The 18,593-nt window shown below is 35.7% G+C and overlaps 1 protein-coding gene across 1 annotated transcript in view; it reads left to right on the forward strand.

Moving 5' to 3' along the window:
* The window catches only part of ERBB4 (erb-b2 receptor tyrosine kinase 4), a 593,387-nt gene that overhangs the window by 323,639 nt on the left and 251,155 nt on the right, over positions 1 to 18,593 (forward strand). The window contains exons 9-11 of the mRNA XM_015831035.1: positions 3,719 to 3,784; positions 11,021 to 11,139; positions 13,455 to 13,596. Of these exons, the coding sequence (XP_015686521.1) occupies positions 3,719 to 3,784; positions 11,021 to 11,139; positions 13,455 to 13,596 (327 nt within the window). The remainder of the gene's footprint in view (positions 1 to 3,718; positions 3,785 to 11,020; positions 11,140 to 13,454; positions 13,597 to 18,593) is intronic.

Consider the following 18,593-nt stretch of genomic DNA (forward strand, 5'->3'; position numbering starts at 1 on the left):
AGTGTTAGAATGCAGTATTCTGGCTAATTCTGCCCACTGCCACGAGTTCAATTCTGACTGGCTCAAGGTTGTAACTCGAGAACTACCTGTATTGTTTTTATTTAGGTCTTCATTATCTCGTTTCCCAGAGTTTTTATCTTGAGTTGTTTTTCCCTCTAGGAGTTCCATCCATGGAATCCTTCCTAATCTCTCTCTCTCTTAGTTTGTTGAAGTCAGCTCTCTTGAAGTATAAAACTCTAGTCTAACTATGTTCAGTTATATTTCTAGTATGACATGGTCACTCTCCTCCAAAGTTCTTAGAACCTCCACTCCCTTAACCATTTCATCTCTCTTAGTAAGAATTAAATGCTCTGTAGCTGTCCTCTAGTTCACTCCTCCACCTTTTGCATGACAAAGTTGTCAGCGGACACTTTAGGAACCTATTTGAGTTCCCATTCACTGTAGAGTTTATTTCCAAGTTGATGTCGGGGTAATTGAAATCCCCCATTACCACAGTGTCAGCTAACTGATTACCAAAAAGTTCATCTATTTCCTCCACTTGGTTGGGTGATTAGTAGTACACGTCTATGACAATGTCATTTATTTTTCCTCTGAAGCTCATAAAAATACTTTCAAGAAGGCTTTCATCCTTAGTATTGTATATTTATGCAGTAATTCTTTATATACAATAGAACTCCTCTCTTTTGTTAGGTCTGCTTCTTTTGAACAATTTATAGCATTCTAGCAGTATGTTCTAATCATGGGTTCCATCCCACCAAGTTTCAGTAAAGCAACAATATCATACTTGTCCTCATGAACTAGGACTTCAAGTTCTCCCTGTTTGTCCCCATACTTTGAGCCCTGTATGGCTGATCCTGTGTTTCCTTTCTCCAGTTCCTATTGCATTCCTGTCTCTTGTTTTCTCATCATGCTCTTCCTCATTGCCTGATTTGTTTTCTTGGGATTTATGCTTTGGGCTTGGTCCTAAACATTGTTCTCCTTCCCCCTCTAGTTTTATCTAATGTCTTTCGGATGAGCCAAGCCAGTTGTTTCCAAATACATTGTTCCAAGTTTTTATAAGATGCAGCCCATCTCTTACCAAAAACCCTTTCTGTGGTAATATAAACCATGGTCTAGAAATCCAAAGTTCTCTTGACAACACCATCCCTTGAGTCAGCGGTTTACTTCTAAAATTCCCCATTGCCTTGTTGGATGTTGATCTATGGTTGGCAGTATGAAAAAGAAGACTACCTGTGCCCCATATTGTTTTGCTTTCCTGTCTAGCTGCTTGTAATCCATAGATACTGTTTCCAGACTCTTGGTCGTGTTGTTCACCCCAGCAAGAGAAAAAGAGGACATTTTCTCTTCCAGCAATCCAATCACTTTGCACTTGGTGCAGATATAATTAGGGCTGTCCATGGGCATGAATATATATGTGGCACATGTATAATTCTGGTTTAAATAAAATATTCTTGAAAATTACAGTTCTGTTCAATATAAAATAAATTCAGAGAAAAAGAGGAAATAAGAGTTGTCCATACAGAATTGGATTTGAGCCCCAAGTCAAATTGGCCTCCTGAATCAGTTTAAAGCAGAAAGTGCAGTCTTATTCACCAGACTGAGATTTGAGCCTGTCTTTTGGATTATGTCATAACAAACTGAAAATATTATTTAACACATAGCCTTATCCAAAAATCAATAGGATTTAAGTTTGCCAGATGCATAAGACTATACTTCAATGGGTAGTATTCCCAGTGATGTTCAGTTTCTTTTATACAGTATAATGTCATAATTCTTCACTATTTACTTACTCTCCCTCATTCCTAAATATTTTTTTCCTAAGGCAATTTGGTGTAGCTAGTTTTCTATAGAGTGCTTCAGGGGATGTTTAATAACAATTTTCACAATTGTTACAGGTTAATGTTCTGTTCTTTGTGCCAGATGGTATTCCTTTCCTCTTGATCAGAATGGGCTTGCATGTCAGAACTATAATGGAAGTCTTGATCCCAATAACCAGATGCCAAGCAATAGCAGAAAACTACATGCTGATATAAAAAAAAATTCATAATTGCTTCAAATGAACCTTGGGCCTGATGTTTTTAATGAAGTGGTTAGCATACATGTGCAACTGTTGTATAACATAATTAATATATTCTAACAATATTATACAGTTGCCATAAAGTGATGTCATTTGGTTGAGTCTATATTATGAATGAAGGCAAATGAGTATATATGAGTATATATTCTCCATGACCTCCATATTCTTCAAGTGTACTTCTCTATACAGCAGAAATATTTATATTTAGTTGTAGCATTAAGAAGGGTAATTCATACCAAAACAGTTTCAAACATTTAAGCTTACATGTTAAATATTACCATCTTGTTTCTGTTAAGAAAAAGAAAAGAGCCAAAGTTTAGGATTCATATTGGAAATCTGAGTCAATTTTTGACTTTATCCCAGAATTCTTGTTTGAACTCCTGGCCAAAGGTTCATGGAAACTTATGTCTTAGCTCTCCTTCTTAAAAATTGCTTTACTCATCATTTATGGAACTTGGGGTGCACCAAAAAGAGAACAGCAAAAAAAGTTTATATATTGTCATTTCTGGAATTCTGCAGGCATGCAGAAGCAAGCCAGTACAATGAGGAACATCAAAAAAATGAACAAACATACAGTAAACATAATTTTAACAAGCGTATATTATTTTGCATAGAAATATAAGAATATAACTTTCTCCTCAAAATATTGGCCTGGGACAGGATCAGTTATTTGATTTAATTGCATGAAGAAAAGAAATTTGGTCTTTAACAGGAGTTGCCAGAAAGTGGCATTGCAGACAATATGTTCCAGTCTGACCTTACAAGAAATTATCTACTTTGTGTATCAAGCTGTGGTTGGTCTTGCTATCAAACACTAATCAGTTCTGTCAGAGAGGTCTCTCTGCTGTCACTACCCAATGGTTTCTGGCAAAGATAAATTCAGGTTACATATTAGAATAAGGAAAAACAGTTTTACAGTGGGACCAATTATCCAAAGATATGGTAGGATCCTCTTCACTGAGTGTCTCCAAGCAAGGCTAGATGGCCAACTAGGATGCATTAATTTGGGCTCCTGTACTGAGCAGGTAGTTGGATTCAATGGCCTGAATGGCATCTTCCAACACTGTGATTCTACAATTCCAAGCAATAGAATGGACTTTCCACCAGTTGTATTTCTGAAAAATTACTCTAGAGCCAAAGTCTCTAGGTGCATTGTTGAAAATAAAGATGCTGTTTTGGACTGATGCTTTTATCTAGCAATCTGGTCTCCCATGAATATGACTGTAATTTTAAAAAACCCAAACTAAATAAAATAAAATCAGGGAGGCATCATCCCTGGAAGGTGCCAAGGCAGATGTCTGAAGGTATACTGATGCTCCACTGTGAAATTTGGATTATGGGTTTTAGGCTTTTACTTTTCTTTTGACCTGTTAATTTCTTCTCTCTACTTTACCTTTTTTCTTATTGCTTGGACATCTTATACAAATATAGAGTTGGAAAAAGATTTTTATTGTTAAGCATTTACATTTCTACAGTAGCCATCAAAGACAAAATGGTGCAAACAGGATCCATAGTTCTATCATAAATTACCTTTAATTCATGTATATAGGAAACATGGCAGATTTTTCCAAGGAACCTTTAAGGGCATTGAAGAAAATAGGCTGCAAATAATCTCTTAATTTTGTTCTACTCTTTCTAAAGGTGGACAGTGTCACAAATCCTGTGAAAATCGATGCTGGGGACCTTCAGCAGATCAGTGCCAAAGTTGTAAGTAAATATGAGTAACAAATATTTTTAAAGTGAGAAGAAAACCTTAATACAAACTGGAAATCATGCTGTTCACTTATTATTGAATTTTTTTATCAAATAATTATGTTATGAATATTTTTTTCTCATTGACATAACCTTATTATGATATGAAAATAATCAGTATAGTCCTGAAATAGTAAAACAGACTATGAAATACATTCAGACTTTAACCTTTTTTTTAATGAGAAACCAATGGAAATAAAAACTATGGCACAATCTTTCTACCTGCTTTTCTTTTTTTTTTAAACAAGTTGTATTGGTTTTTTTCATTTTACAAACAAGTGCTTAAGAAACAACGTGGTGGCAGGGCAGTCAATTGTCCACAAAACAAAGTCATATTCATAAAGTTCAAGTTAAGTCATTAAAAACCTCCTCTTTTTTCCCTCTAATGACATATTATATTCAAATTGATATATTACAATACAACTAAATCAATCATAGCAATCCTCAATAATCTTTCGTCTAAATAAATCTACAAATCCGAAGCCTGTATTGAGTTTACCTATTTCACTTACTATGTTCCATATTTCTATTTACCTGCTTTTCAATGAGTTTTACTTAGACAAATATCTGTAATGAATTTTTACCTACCACCAAAGTCAAACAGTCTGCTCAGGAATCATAGAAAGTTCCCCACAACTAGAAATCATCACATTGGTTTTAAAGTCTGCCAGATGAAAATGTATACATGTATGATTGCTGACATATAGGAATCCATCTTACTGGAATTACTGTAAATTCAAATCCTTAGTAACACAACTAACATCACTGAGATCTTCATGGTTACAGACACAAATGATGAAAACTTGGTGGATAAAAGGAAAGGAGTGGTTGGCATGTATACCAAAATGTTTAAAGGTTTGGACTTAATATATATACTAAATAAATGTTCAGCTAAAAATATGAAGAAGAAAGGAGGAAAAAATCTTGGCAGCATAGGCAGAAACATTGACCCTAACTTTGAGTTTTGATAGAAAGAAATATCTTCTTGATATAAAGAAAAGAGGTAGTGATTTATTTACTCAGTGATCTCTATCTATCAAGACCTTGAAAAAGATTAAATTTCATGTTGTTGGATAGGGCACATTGTTCAAGTCTGTCAAGATCTATTTGGATCTTCTGGGGTATTGGCTATTCCTGCCAGTTTAGTGTAACCTGCAAATTTGATGAGTTTTCCTTCTATTCCCTCATCTAAGTCATTTATGAAGGTATTGAAGAGTACTGGGCCTAAGACAGAACCTTATGGTACCCCACTGCTTGCTTCTGTAAGGTCCTGCCTCAGCTAGCACTCCCAAGAAAGCAGAGTCCCTGAAACTGGCATTGTTTCAAAAGGAACTTTTATTGAGAGGTAGTGAAAGCAGAAAAGCAATGCAAGAGCTGAATAATTCCCGAATGAAACATTACATTAAAATGCCCCTTCCAAACCCCCTCCCTAGTGCCCAACTGTCCAGTTTGACTTCAACCAATCCACAGGTGTGAAGTTGTTATGGGAACTGGAGCAATAAGGTTCACGGTCTCTTCCCAGCAGAGTAGAGATAAGGCAGATGGACGCAGGCACATTCCTCCCCCCCCCTTTCACACCCAAAGAGATACATCAAAGGTGAAGAGAACAAAGTAAAAGAAATACATCCCAGAGCCCACAAGACTTTCCTCCTTCCCAACAGAATGGCAGAGCCATGAGAATGAGGTTTGAGGGGACCTGACAATTTCCCTCCATGTAGATATAGTACCATTAAGGACTACTCATTGGTTATATGGCATAAATTAAATTTGCCATATATATTTTTCTCTCTAGAATAATTAAGTATGATTTTTCTCATGCAAGGTGACTTCCACTATAAATATTCTGTTCTTATAATCATTGGTAGATTGTAAATTTGAACAGGGCTCATTCTGGTCTTAATTTCATTCCCAAATTCAATTGGAATTTTTAGCTTTCATACTGATCACTCAATACTGCCTGATCCAAACATCTGAATATTCAAACTTCCTGTAACTGTGTTGTCTCAGTCCAAAAGAAACTGCAGCAGATCTCACAGAGCTTCCTTTGAGTGAAAGGAATCCATGTTTTGCCATTGATTGAGGAATTTGCTATAAGCACCATCACATTCTGCCATTAAAATATGATATGCATGGCATTTGTAGACAATGGATACTCCTATTTGGAAGGAAATAAAGCACAGAATATTAATTTCTAGAGAGCAAAGTATTCATATGTCGTACTTTTTGGTGAGAAAAATGGACTACTAATCATTTTAGATGATATTGTAGAAGCATTTGTGAATTCAGTAATGAATTAGGAATACTTTACAGCTTGCATTTTAAATTAGAAAATAATTCAAAGCATTTATAATGTGTGTCTCCTTTTCTTTGAGGTGAGTATTATAGATCCCTGTAGTTGGGAACTAACCTGGCAATTTCCTTAAGCTTTTGTGGTGAAAATATTTATTTAGTATCCTTAAAAGACAAGGATCGTATGATTTTGAAGACCCCAAGTAGTTGAAAATGCCTAATTAAGTTGATGAATGGATGGATAAATAATATGTAATATGAAAAAAATAAGAGGTTATCCAAAGAAAAAAATAATTACATATATTTCCATAAGATAAAGACAAGAGCTTGTGAGGAAAAAACTGAACATCTCTAGATCAATTATGTGAACTTAGCATTTTAACTAAAGATCGACATCTTTAATTAAAATCCTTGTGTTGCACTAATAACTTAACATGTTCTTCTTATTGATTTCAGCTATTTTCCATTTCTCTCCCACTTGGTAGATTTATAATTCTATGTAATAGAGAATTAAAGAAAACACTTACAATGATTAATTACATGCAACTGTGTAACCCAACTAAGTAATCCAACTATTCACACCACTTTCATAAATGTACCTGGAAACCAGTGAGAAAGCAGGCCAAGAGGTATCAGTTTCCATTGTCTGCTGTTCCCATTGCACTGGAGAACAGACAGATTTAAATACCAAGTAAGTTACTTTTAGTAGTTATGATCTGACCCATTATGTGCATCAGCAGGGCACCTGTGATTGTTTTGTGCTCATTAATGCACAGGAACAGCTCAACTAATTTATAACAGAAAGGTTTAGCGGGATACATGTATATGTGTAAATATAGAGAGAGGAAAAAAGGAAGTCTGAGTAATGAGTTACTATGGAGTTGTTATTATTTTCATTTAGGCACCACTTGACTCCAAAACAATTCTGGGGGACTCACAATATAACTGAGAAAATAAAATACAATATGAATAAGGGGGAAAACAAATAAATAAAGAACAAGTAAAAATAGAGACCAAAATGGTGAAATTTCCCAATAATTTATTCTTGCATTCTAGTACACATAAGTAGGACCCAGGTAGCAAGAGAAGATGTGATAGAGGATTAAAATTTCAAAATACAGAAAATAGATGTAGTTATTTTAGGAACAGGTTTATTAGAATAATAATAATTTATTCTACCATAGAGTGCTCCCATAGAAAAGCCAAAGATTAACAAAATAGCCAGGAGAATTGAGACGGATGTCAGTGATTTTTTTAACTTGTTCTGGCGGAAGGGCTAGTCAAAATATGTAAATTACAGTAGTTAGTCATGCTAATGATCTATCTTAATGTTCTCAGACACTTCCACAGTGAGAACAACTCTGCCAATTGAGGCCAAGTAGCAAGGATTAAATAGGTGGAACTCTTGCAAAGAAGATGAGTGAAAAACCTATTTTAGATGTAGCCATTTTTATCTGAATTTCAAGACAAGGAAGAGAGAACTTTCCAAGGGTGTTCTCGAAGTGCTAACAAAGCCAGATGGTGGCCACAATACTGCGATTGAAGTTCTGCCTGATTTTATGTGCTACGCATGGCCATCATTTTGGCTGCAGATACCCCAGGGACTTCCTGTCGTAACTCAATTGTAAATGGACAGGAATGAAAACCTGTTTCTTAATACAAACCCTTTTGGAATAAGAGGAAATAATTCATGTTAATTCATTAATACAAACATTAATGAGAGTTTCTAGTAAGAATGCTCCTAGTTCTGTAATCTTGTAAACCTGGCTACTAGGGTTAGCAATAAATAGGTTATGAAAAGTTTGAAGTTTGACACTGAATTTTATTCAAAGGATGCATTTCTGTGAGAGGAGTTATTTAAAAAGCCTTGTTGCAGTTAAACGTTATTACCTGTTATTGTATATTTCTCTGTCTCCCATTTTTAATATTTTAAATTATATCAGAGTGAATTTAGCTTTCATGTTTACTTCCCTAATGATATTTGCTCACTGTACTTTTATCTGTACCTCTATCTTTATATTTATCAATATGTCATAAGAGCCAATTACATATTTTGAATGTCATAAAACATGTAACTGAAATCTACTTTTCTAGGATTTTAGCTCATGTGAATCAATATCTAGTGTAATATATTAAACTATAGTAACAAAAATACTGATTGAGTCATAGAAGAGATACAAGTTCTGCCCAGAGGATTTACAGCCTCTTTCCAGCCTTAAATTTGTTTGCCAAAAAGCAAGTTCTACTAAAACCATGCTTCTAAACAAATGTGCATAAAACTGAACACTGATTTTCATTTTATGTCTTGCAAATGAGAGGCAGCAATGAATAAACAGAAGAATCTGACCATGGAGAGCTTAACTAAATAGTCTAGCCTTACACCTTAGTTACATCAAATAAAACTCAGAACTAAAACATTAAGTTGAAGTCTGATCTATAATTACTTGCTTCTTTTTTCGAGGTTTTTATGATTGTACAGTTCAGGACAAAATTCTAAATTCAGGATGGGGGCCAGAATAAAGAAAGACACAAGCTGAATAAAAGAAAACCTAACTGCTTGAATGAGATAGCTGACTGATCAACTGAGCCCAGTTTGGGGGTTTGATTTGACCTTTAAACCATAAACACTCCTTATTCTTGTGAGTGTTCCATCTAATATCTAATGTAAGATTTGCAGATGTCTCTCAGGAAAGCAGATGGCATGCAAATCAAATGAAGCTGACTTTTGGAAGCAGGTGAAAGAATTCTTACTGCATCAGATTTTAATAATTTGATTCCCCCACCATCATCCTGAAGCTGTGTACATTTATTTTATTGTGTTAACCAATTTTATTTATTTCATTTCATTTCATTTTATTATTTTTATTTAAATTTATTTTATTTTATTATTTTAGTAAACTGGTAAATATTTTGACAGATTTCCTTGAACAGGGTATTCTTAATAAACAATGGATGTCTTATTGGGAGACCTTGAGGATGAACCTGATTAGAATTGCTAAGGATATTATTCATCCTAAAAGTGTCTATGCTAGAGTCATGTATTTTTGCTAGCAAAAATAAAGTAATCCTCAGTAAACTTAAAAAAAATTAATTGTGCATTTTAGAACATTCACTTTTGAAGATTTTAAAAATGTAAATAATCATTGAAGATTGAAACATTTTAAAACTGGTTTGAGTGTTCTGAGTTTTATCTAATAAATTATTTTGAAGATTGCCATCTGCTTGCTGACTGTATTTACAGATTTCAAAAAGCAGGAATGTTTAATCTCTATAAGTCTCTTATGATAGGACTCAATGACATCTGCCTCCCTGATGGTAAGATATTTCATAGGACTGTGCATTTGATTTTTGGTGTGGATTTTCATTTTATGAATTGGTGATTGTAATCCACAGATGTTTTAAAAATTAGAATCTTTGTAAAATTAGATCTTATTCAGGTGAAGAAACACAAAAGAAAGAAATTGGAAATAAAATCAGAGTAATCAATAATTAAATTTGAAATTTCTTATTGGTAGGGGTAAAACTGCAATCCTCGCATCAGCAAACAGTCAAATTTTATTTCAAGTATTTCTTAAGTATTATATAACCAGTGTCACTTGATGTAATAGATGTAAATATAACATGCTTCAAAGTTTAAAATAATTTTGTACCTTAAAAGTAAATCTAACACAGAATTTAATTTACTTGGAAGCCATTTTTAAACAACAATTTGACATGGTGTGATACATTGTGTTTCAGAGATAGGTCCTTACCTAAACAGAGAAACAGAATGACCATAGATGGACTGTGAAAGGGAGCAACTTCCAATTTCCTGTTGACTTCCCCCAAGTTTACTAATGGGAAGCTGGCAAGAAATCTTCCTTTCTTCCTATGCTTTGCTACTGTGCTGTCCACTGTTCATGATTTTATATTCTAAAAGAGTTAGAGTTTAATAGCAATTTTCAGGTTTTTTTTTAGCAATTCAATATACTTAGTTATATATAATCCTAAATTTAATGAAATATTGTAAAAACATTGTTTTATTATATTTATAAAATTTTAATAAGTAATTCTATTTTATCCTTTTTGTCTTTTTCCTTTTCTTTTTATATAATTTCCTAAAATATTCATTAAAATATTTTAGATTAATAGACGCTATTAGCTATAACCTAAAATGAGTGTTGTGCATATTAATAAAATAAAGCACAATTAACACACATTTATACATTTTTAAGGTTTCAATTTTATTATGCCTTCATATTAAAATATCTTTTTCAAGTTTTATCAATATGTGCATTAAGTTTGATTAGAAATATACTAATGTACACAAAAGGTAAAGGAGTAAAATAACATACCAAATAGCTTGCGCGTAATTATCTGAACACAATTTTACAATAAAAAGTAAAAATGGATCATTTATAATTTACCAGTTTTACACTGAATGCTAGACAATTTTCTTTTGTATATTGTTTGTCACTTTTCTTTAAAAAAATATGAGAACTAAGAGTCTACCTCTCTCTGATATAAATTGTTGGAAAAGATGCTCCATTCCCACAAGTGCTTGTATATTAGTGATTAGATTAGGAGATATCTAATACCTTCATTTCACCATCACAGCTCTCTATATAATATGGGAGTATATAATTAAGGTAAATAAATGCATTTCATTATCATTTTAATGAACTTTTCCATGAACTCCAGTTGTAATGATAATCCCCACCTCTACATTTTCTCCCTCTTTAGTTGAAAAGATATTTGCTTTAGTGTTCACCTTTTTTTCGGCCAGGTCATCAAGTAATTGGTATCTGTAGAAAAGGCCCTCGTCAGTTCTTGCTGCTTTATGTTTTCTCAATCCATTTGCAGCCTAGACCATGTTTCCCAATTTCTCCTCTGATCTGTGTGCTCTTCTTCTGTCCCCTGTAGTAACAAAAGTGGTGTGTGCAGAGCAGTGTGATGGCCGATGCTATGGGCATTCTGTCAGCGAATGTTGTCATCGAGAATGTGCAGGAGGCTGTTCCGGACCCAAAGACACTGACTGCTTTGTAGGTTTCAGAAGTCTTTCTTTCATACCACTTTGTTCATTGTGGTATTTTACTCCAAGAAATTTTTAAATATGTTTTGGACTTTTATTATATTGCATATAGCATGTAAGATATCCACCAGACATCTTAGCATTCATGTTTTCTATTATGTTCCTGTTACTTACCAACTTATTTCACCCATTAAAACATTTATAAGATTTGCAACTAGAGATTTGGAACCATTTATATGCTAATTGGTGAGAATATCATCTTAAGTGACATGCATTATTTACTTGCCTAAAATTAATAGATTACAGATGTGGGTAATCCATCTAGACCTTTGATTTTAAATGAAAGATAATACACACATCAAAAATAACTTCAATCATGTTTCCCGAAGAACAATCTACCTAAGGAGGCAACTTCTGTTTCTTTCTTGGTGGTCTATCTTCTATTTGAGGCAGCTTCTGATGTTCTGCCCCAAGATACCAAGAGGAAAGCATTGCTGTACTTATGTCCATGCTTCAGATGCTTGGGCTCATTAGAGCAGACATTATGTCATGGGAACAGCAATCTTTTTCTCATTGCCCTGGTGCACTTTTGAAAAAAACATTCCGTTTTTCAGTCTTCACAAGGAATTCTCTGCTGTGAAAGGGGGTATTAGGTATTGAGAGATGTAAGAAGTATGAAATCTATGAAAATCCTTCCATTTAATTTTATTGTAGGCCAGGTCTTCCTAAAATCCATTATATGTGTGAGTTTTTGAGTGAAGACCACTTTAGCTTTATATCATTTTATTCCTCCTATGGTCAATTTTTTTGTGGCTCTTAATAAAGGTGCTTTAATTCTATTATTTCATTGCAGGGGGTTTGCTTGCAAAAGGAACATAAAATATAACCACTACCATAATAATAATGATTAAAATATTTTGGCAACATTTGAAGATGGAGAACCAATTGAGTACATATTTGAGAAATTTGAATTAGGAACTGCTCAGGGGAAGAGAACAATAGTTATTTAATTCCAGAGCTAAAGTTAAAGTGGAAAATCAAATTCAAAGATTAACATTAAAGTTAAATGGAATAAGATACTAGGAGCAAAATGGCAGTTTATCAGATGGGTATTCTAAAAAATGTAAGTGTAAAATGTAAAAGTGTGCATGTTTTTTCCAGAAGAAAAATAGCTTTCAGAAACTAATTTAACTTTGTTAGATCTGTAAAACTATCTGGTGGAAACCTTAACCTTCTCCCAGTGATAGTTACCAGATCCTGCCTTTGCATATGTATCTATTTTTTTTTTCAGGCTTGGAGAGATCCAGTTATAGGTATTGTGCTTTCCACAATTGCGCATAAGGGTGGGCTATTTGACCCAAATAGCTCACCCTTATGCCTGAAACATCTGAATAAACAAGCTGGGTTTCTTCTTGAACCCAGAACAGGTGGATTAATCTACAATGAACTTGAATTCATTGTGGCTTTTTTTGTTTCTGTGGCCTGGAAAAGGCAACTAAGCAGCACTTGATAACAGGCAAGAGACAGATCCTGAGCTGTTGCTGGATCAGTTATCTTCAATTCAGCTGAAGGGGCTGTCAGATACAGGTTCAACAAGGTTTTGTAGCCATAAACTTTTTTAAAAAATAGATTTTCATTACGCAGTTACTGTTCAATTTGTTGCAATGAGAAATTTATCTATTATTGTCTGGAAAGACAATAATAGATAAAAATAATGGAATTAGTAGAAAGAAATAAGTGAATGATGTTATATACTAATTAACAATATTTCAACATAATGAATTAAGAGATGTTCTAACATAGACTGCTTTTTTTTAACCTATAATACTCTGCTGTGAAAATTGCTAGATAAGACATTCATCTGTCTTTCTCTGTGTGCTGGTAGGTATTTGTTTACATGAGCAAAGCAAAGAAGCATGTATCACTGCAGCTCTACTGTTTCAGCAGATTTACTCACAAAGAATTCTCACAAAGAACAGCGAGAATTGAAATTAAACTGAATGTAAATAGGTTTCCAGTTTTTTTGTACCGTCTTCATCAGTTTGACATTTAGTCTTGCTAACTTAAGATGTCTCTCATCATAACATTTTTTTTTTTTGCTTTTGTCCGGTGTTCATCCAATGTTCATCTAAACAGCATTGACATTTACCTTTTGCATATTAAGCTGATACAGGTATTGCTCTCTTCACTGCCTTCTTTATAAGTTCTTTCTATCTAGCGTTGCTAATAGCCAAACAAGATTGCAGTCAGATTTTACTTAACATAATGTCAGTTCATTAAATGCCGATGAAAACTCTGAGAACACTGCTATTTCTTCACTTCCAGGCTTGTATGAATTTTAATGACAGTGGCGCCTGTGTCACACAATGCCCACAGACTTCAGTCTACAATCCTGCCACATTTCAGATGGAAACCAACCGAGATGGCAAATATACTTATGGTGCTTTTTGTGTCAAAAAGTGTCCACGTAAGTTACAGCAGGGTTATTTTTTTCTCAATAAAACACCTTTATTTTAAAATTCCATTTTCCATACTTAAGAAATTATTGCAGCAAAGTTAAATATGAAATTGCAGTATTAATTCTAATTAATAATTTTAATTTGAAAATTTAAAACCAATGGTTTTATTTTGAATGTATATATTATTCCAAGAATAGCACTGTTGGGCATCTGACATTTTAATAAGACCTTTTGCTTAAGAACTAAAACTTAAGTATTATGGGTTTTATAGTCAAAATTTCAGGTTATCTCCATCAATAAAACACAAGAACTGCATGACCAAGGTCAGATTTGGAGCACTTCCTAACATTTTCTTTTCCTTAAAAGGCCTCATTTTTATTTTCCATAAAGCATAAGTGAAAATTATGTTTATGTTTGCCCTTTCCTGGAATTTTGAAGTGTGATCTGGTAATGTCAGTCATCATAAATTTATTACTATTCAAGAGGGCTCACAATTTTGGTGTTAGAATCGTGTACCCCAATCTACATAATGAATACATTCTGGGATTAACGTACTCTGGGTATGCTGGGATTTGTCCATGGAAAACCTGCAGTTGCATCATAATATGGATGAATGCCAGATCTTCTCTTGGTGTTAAGTCAAGGCTCGGTCTGGGCCAGTAGATAATATTGTCTCCTGCAAGTCAGATGCCACAATATGCTAGATTGGAATCATTTTGCCTCCTCAAGGACAAGGAAAACCTATCAAATGCAGTGAGATAGATCAGAAATGTACCTTGAATTATTTGTTTCAGCCAAAACCTGAAATACAGTAACAAAATCTCATATGCATCCAAGCATTAGCCAAGCAAAGGCATTTGAAGTTGAATGAAAGACAGAATATGGCTTTCAGAAACTTAGACTGAATGGCTTCTAAACTACGATCATTTGTAACATGCTGAATATCTCACACAGGACATTTTTTTTTTTTTACCTTAGCTTGAAATGATGCATTATCTATTGTGGTGAGCAAATCTACTAGTCTCCCACACCACAGTCGTGTGTGCTTTTGCTCAAATACAGAGATAATTGATAATGCATGTATTACTACATTGCCCATTGCACCACCCATGGTGCCTGGCATTCATAAACCCAGTTATCAAAACTTTAGTTTTCTTTCTGATCAAGAAATTACAACCTTTCTTCTGTAAAACTTAACTAGGACAACCATTGCAAAGATTCATGCAATAACTAATATATATATATATATATATATATATATATATATATATATATATATATATATATATATATATATATATATATATATATATATATATATATATATATATATATATATATATATATATATATATATATATATATATATATATATATATATATATATATATATATATATAAATTTTCAGGCAAGAATGGACAGTTTTAACACTATAATAGTTTTAATTACTCATCCTGTCCACAAAAACTAAAGCCCTTAACCCAGTTATGATGACAAAACAATCTCAAAATTTGTTCCTTAGAACTTGTAAAGGAATAGAATATCCACAAGTTACAATAAGCATGTAAGGACCCACCCCACTTTGCACCTTAAGAAGACAGAACTCTTGGAATATTTCTTCCAACAGGCATCTTTATTAAGAGAAAATGGCTGCAGGCGTTCTAGACAGGACTTGGGGCCAAAGCCCTATGGTTCAAGGTTTTAAGGGGTTCCCAACAGCCCCACCCCACCCCACCATCCTTCCAACGACAATCCCAGGCGTTACATTTCCACCCCCTTTTTCCTCATTGCCGGTGGAAGGGAGACTTCAGAGGGGATTAGATGAAAGCTGATGGCCCCATTGTTATGATTAGTCCTTTTGGTGGTATCCACATTCAATCCCTTTGAAGTTGTACTGAAGGAAGTGAGGGCCATAAAACCCCTTTGTTCACCCCCTTCCCTTTCATCATATGGCAGAATCCAGAGAGGGCAGAAATGGGGTTTTCCATAGTCGATAACTAGAGATGAAATATAATTGGATTCTGACATCCTGCCCCCTTAAAAATAAGAGACATCCACCTGAAAGAAAACAAAACAGGTATAAAAATTAGTCAGGCTTATTAGGATACTCTGTGTGAAACTTCTTTAATAGCTTCGGGGCTCTGACATGATGTTTATGGACCAACTTGTTTTGTGAGGCAGGGAGATGTTTCCAAGCAACTAGATACTGAGTCGCTCCATGATATCTTCTAGAATCTAGGATTTCCTTTATTTCGAAGTGTTGTTCACCCTCCACCATGATTGGAGGTGCTGGTGGGGGGATTTTTGGTTGTAATGATGACTGATGCTCTCTTTTCAGCAAGCTGCAATGAAAAATTGGGTGTATTTGCCTGAGATTTTTGGGTAATTCTAATTCTACTGTTACTGGGTTTATGATTCTTTTAATTGGAAAAGGTCCTATATATTTTGGTCCCAGTTTTTTACAGGGTTGTAGGGACTTTAGGTATTTTGTAGATAAGTACACCATTTCTCCTATAATGAATGGTGTAGGCTCAACCCTTTTTTTATCGGCTTGTGCTTTGTATGCCTGCCTAGCTTCATCTAGTGCTTTTCTAACTATTGGCCAGGTGTTTTGTAATTGTTCCATCCATTCTTTCAGTGATGGGATCGCCAGTTTGTTTGGGGTTAATTCTGGCATGGGGTTGAAACTTTGACCGGTGGCTATTTGAAAAGGAGTGTAACCTGTGCTGGAGTGGACTGCATTATTGTAAGCAACTTCTGCGAAAGGGAGTAGGTCCGTCCAATTTGTTTGCTGAAAATCAATAAAGCATCTTAAATATTGCTTAAGTACTGAGTGACAGCGTTCTGTTTGTCCATCCCCTTGTGGATGATGGCTAGATGTCAGTCCCTGAGTGGTCCCTAAGAGGGATAAAATTCCTTCCAAAATGCAGACGTAAATTGCACTCCCCTATCAGAGATGATGCGTTGGGGTGCCCCATGCAATCTGTAAATATGCTGGACAAAGAGTTTCGCTAAGGCTTTTGCGGTGGGAATCTTTTGGCAAGGGATAAAGTGCACCTGTTTGGAAAACAAGTCCGTGACCGTCCAGACAACAGTATTCCCATTGCTTTCTAGTAATTCCACTATAAAATCCATGGCTATTTCCCTCCAGGGGGCTGAGGGATTTGCCACTGTTTGTAACAGTCCGGGCGATTTCCCTTGCAACCTCTTTGCAGTTGCACACTTTGGGCAGCTGGCCACGTAACTTTCTATGTCCTTTTTTATGGATGGCCACCAAAATTGCCGTTTAATTAAGTATAATGTTTTTACAAAACCAAAATGCCCTGCTGATTTTGTGTCGTGGCAAAGCTGCATGAATGTGACTCTTTGGGTTGTTGGTATATATAACTTTTCCCCCACCCAAGACAGCCCGTCTCTCATTGTGCACACATTTTTGTTTTTCTGAAACCATTCATCTATTTCCAACTTTTCCGGAATTCAATTCCGGTTTGGCTGCCCAGCTGTGGTTTCAATTTAGCTTGGGCTCTGGTGGTTACTGGCGCTGCCAGTTGTGATTCTACCATCATCGGTTTAAAGTCGGTGGCTTGCGTGCTGTTATATTGGGACATGCAAGATAGTGCATCTGCCAGGAAGTTCTTTCCCCCCGGTAAATGCTTGAGCGTAAATTGGAACTGGTGAAAATGCTGGGACCAGCGGGCTTGCTTGGAGTTGAGCTTCCTGGGTGTTTTCAGGGCTTCCAAATTTTTGTGGTCAGTCCACACCTGGAAAGGGATTTTGTTGCCTTCAAGGAACTGGCGCCACGTGAGTAATGACCAACGTATCCCGTATGCCTCTTTCTCTCACACGGGCCAGCGCTGTTCCATTTCCGTGAGTTTCTTGGATGTATACGCACAGGGTTGCAATACCCCTTCATCGTTTTCTTGTAATAGTACAGCCCCCACTGCCACATCACTTGCATCCGCCTGTATTACAAAGGGCTTATCCATGTCTGGGTGCCTCAGAACTGGTTCGGCAGAAAAAAGTCTCTTTAATCTCTCAAATGCTGCTTGGCACTCCATTGTCCATGTTAGTGGCTGGCTAGGTTTTACTGAGGATGCTCCCTTCATTTTTAGTAAGTTTGTGAGGGGCAGGGCTATCTGGGCAAATGAGGGGATGAATTGGCGGTAAAAGTTTGCGAAGCCCAGGAAACTTTGCAGTTACTTTCTTGTGCGGGGTGGTGCCCATTCTAATACTGCTCTGACCTTCTCTGGGTCCATTTCAATGCCCTGTGGGGATATGCGATAACCTAGGTAGTCTATCCTTTCCTGGTGGAATTCGCATTTCGAGAGTTTGGCATATAGGTGGGCGGCTCGCAGTTTCTTTAAAACCGCTCTGACTAGGTTGACATGTTCCTCTTTTGATTCAGTGAAGATAAGAATGCTGTCTAAGTAAACCAGGACCCCCTTAAATAGGTGCTCCCTTAGAACGTCATTGATTAATTGCATAAATACTGCGGGGGGCCCTTGTAATCCAAATGGCAAGACTTTGAATTGGTAGCACCCCATGGGACAGTTAAATGCGGTCTTCCATTCATCCCCTTCCTTAATTCTCACATGATAGTAAGCTTCCCTTAGGTCTAGTTTAGAAAAAAAATTCCCTTTCGAGAGGTGTGACAACATGTCTTTCATGAGGGGCAGAGGGTATAGGTTGCTTTCACTGATTGTATTCAGGGCCCTATAATCCACGCATCAGCGTAAAGAGCCATCCTTCTTCTCTCTAAAGAGGACCGGGGCAGCCACTTTAGGCTTGGCTGGCTCAATGAACCCCCTTTCTAGGTTTTTCTTTATGAATCTTTCCATTTCCTCCTTCTCCTCTGGGCTTTGGGAGTTTTGCCCCAGGCTTGAATTCAATGGCACAGTCTGTGGGCCGGTGGGGGGGGAGCTCATCCGCCCTCTCCTCACTGAAAACTTCAGCAAGGTCTCTGTATTCCTCAGGTATTTCTGGTAGCCCCTTTTCCTCTCCCAT

This window comes from Protobothrops mucrosquamatus, unplaced genomic scaffold (genome assembly GCF_001527695.2).
Source record: "Protobothrops mucrosquamatus isolate PMUCROS unplaced genomic scaffold, P.Mucros_1.0 scaffold_253, whole genome shotgun sequence".
Taxonomy (NCBI): domain Eukaryota; kingdom Metazoa; phylum Chordata; class Lepidosauria; order Squamata; family Viperidae; genus Protobothrops; species Protobothrops mucrosquamatus.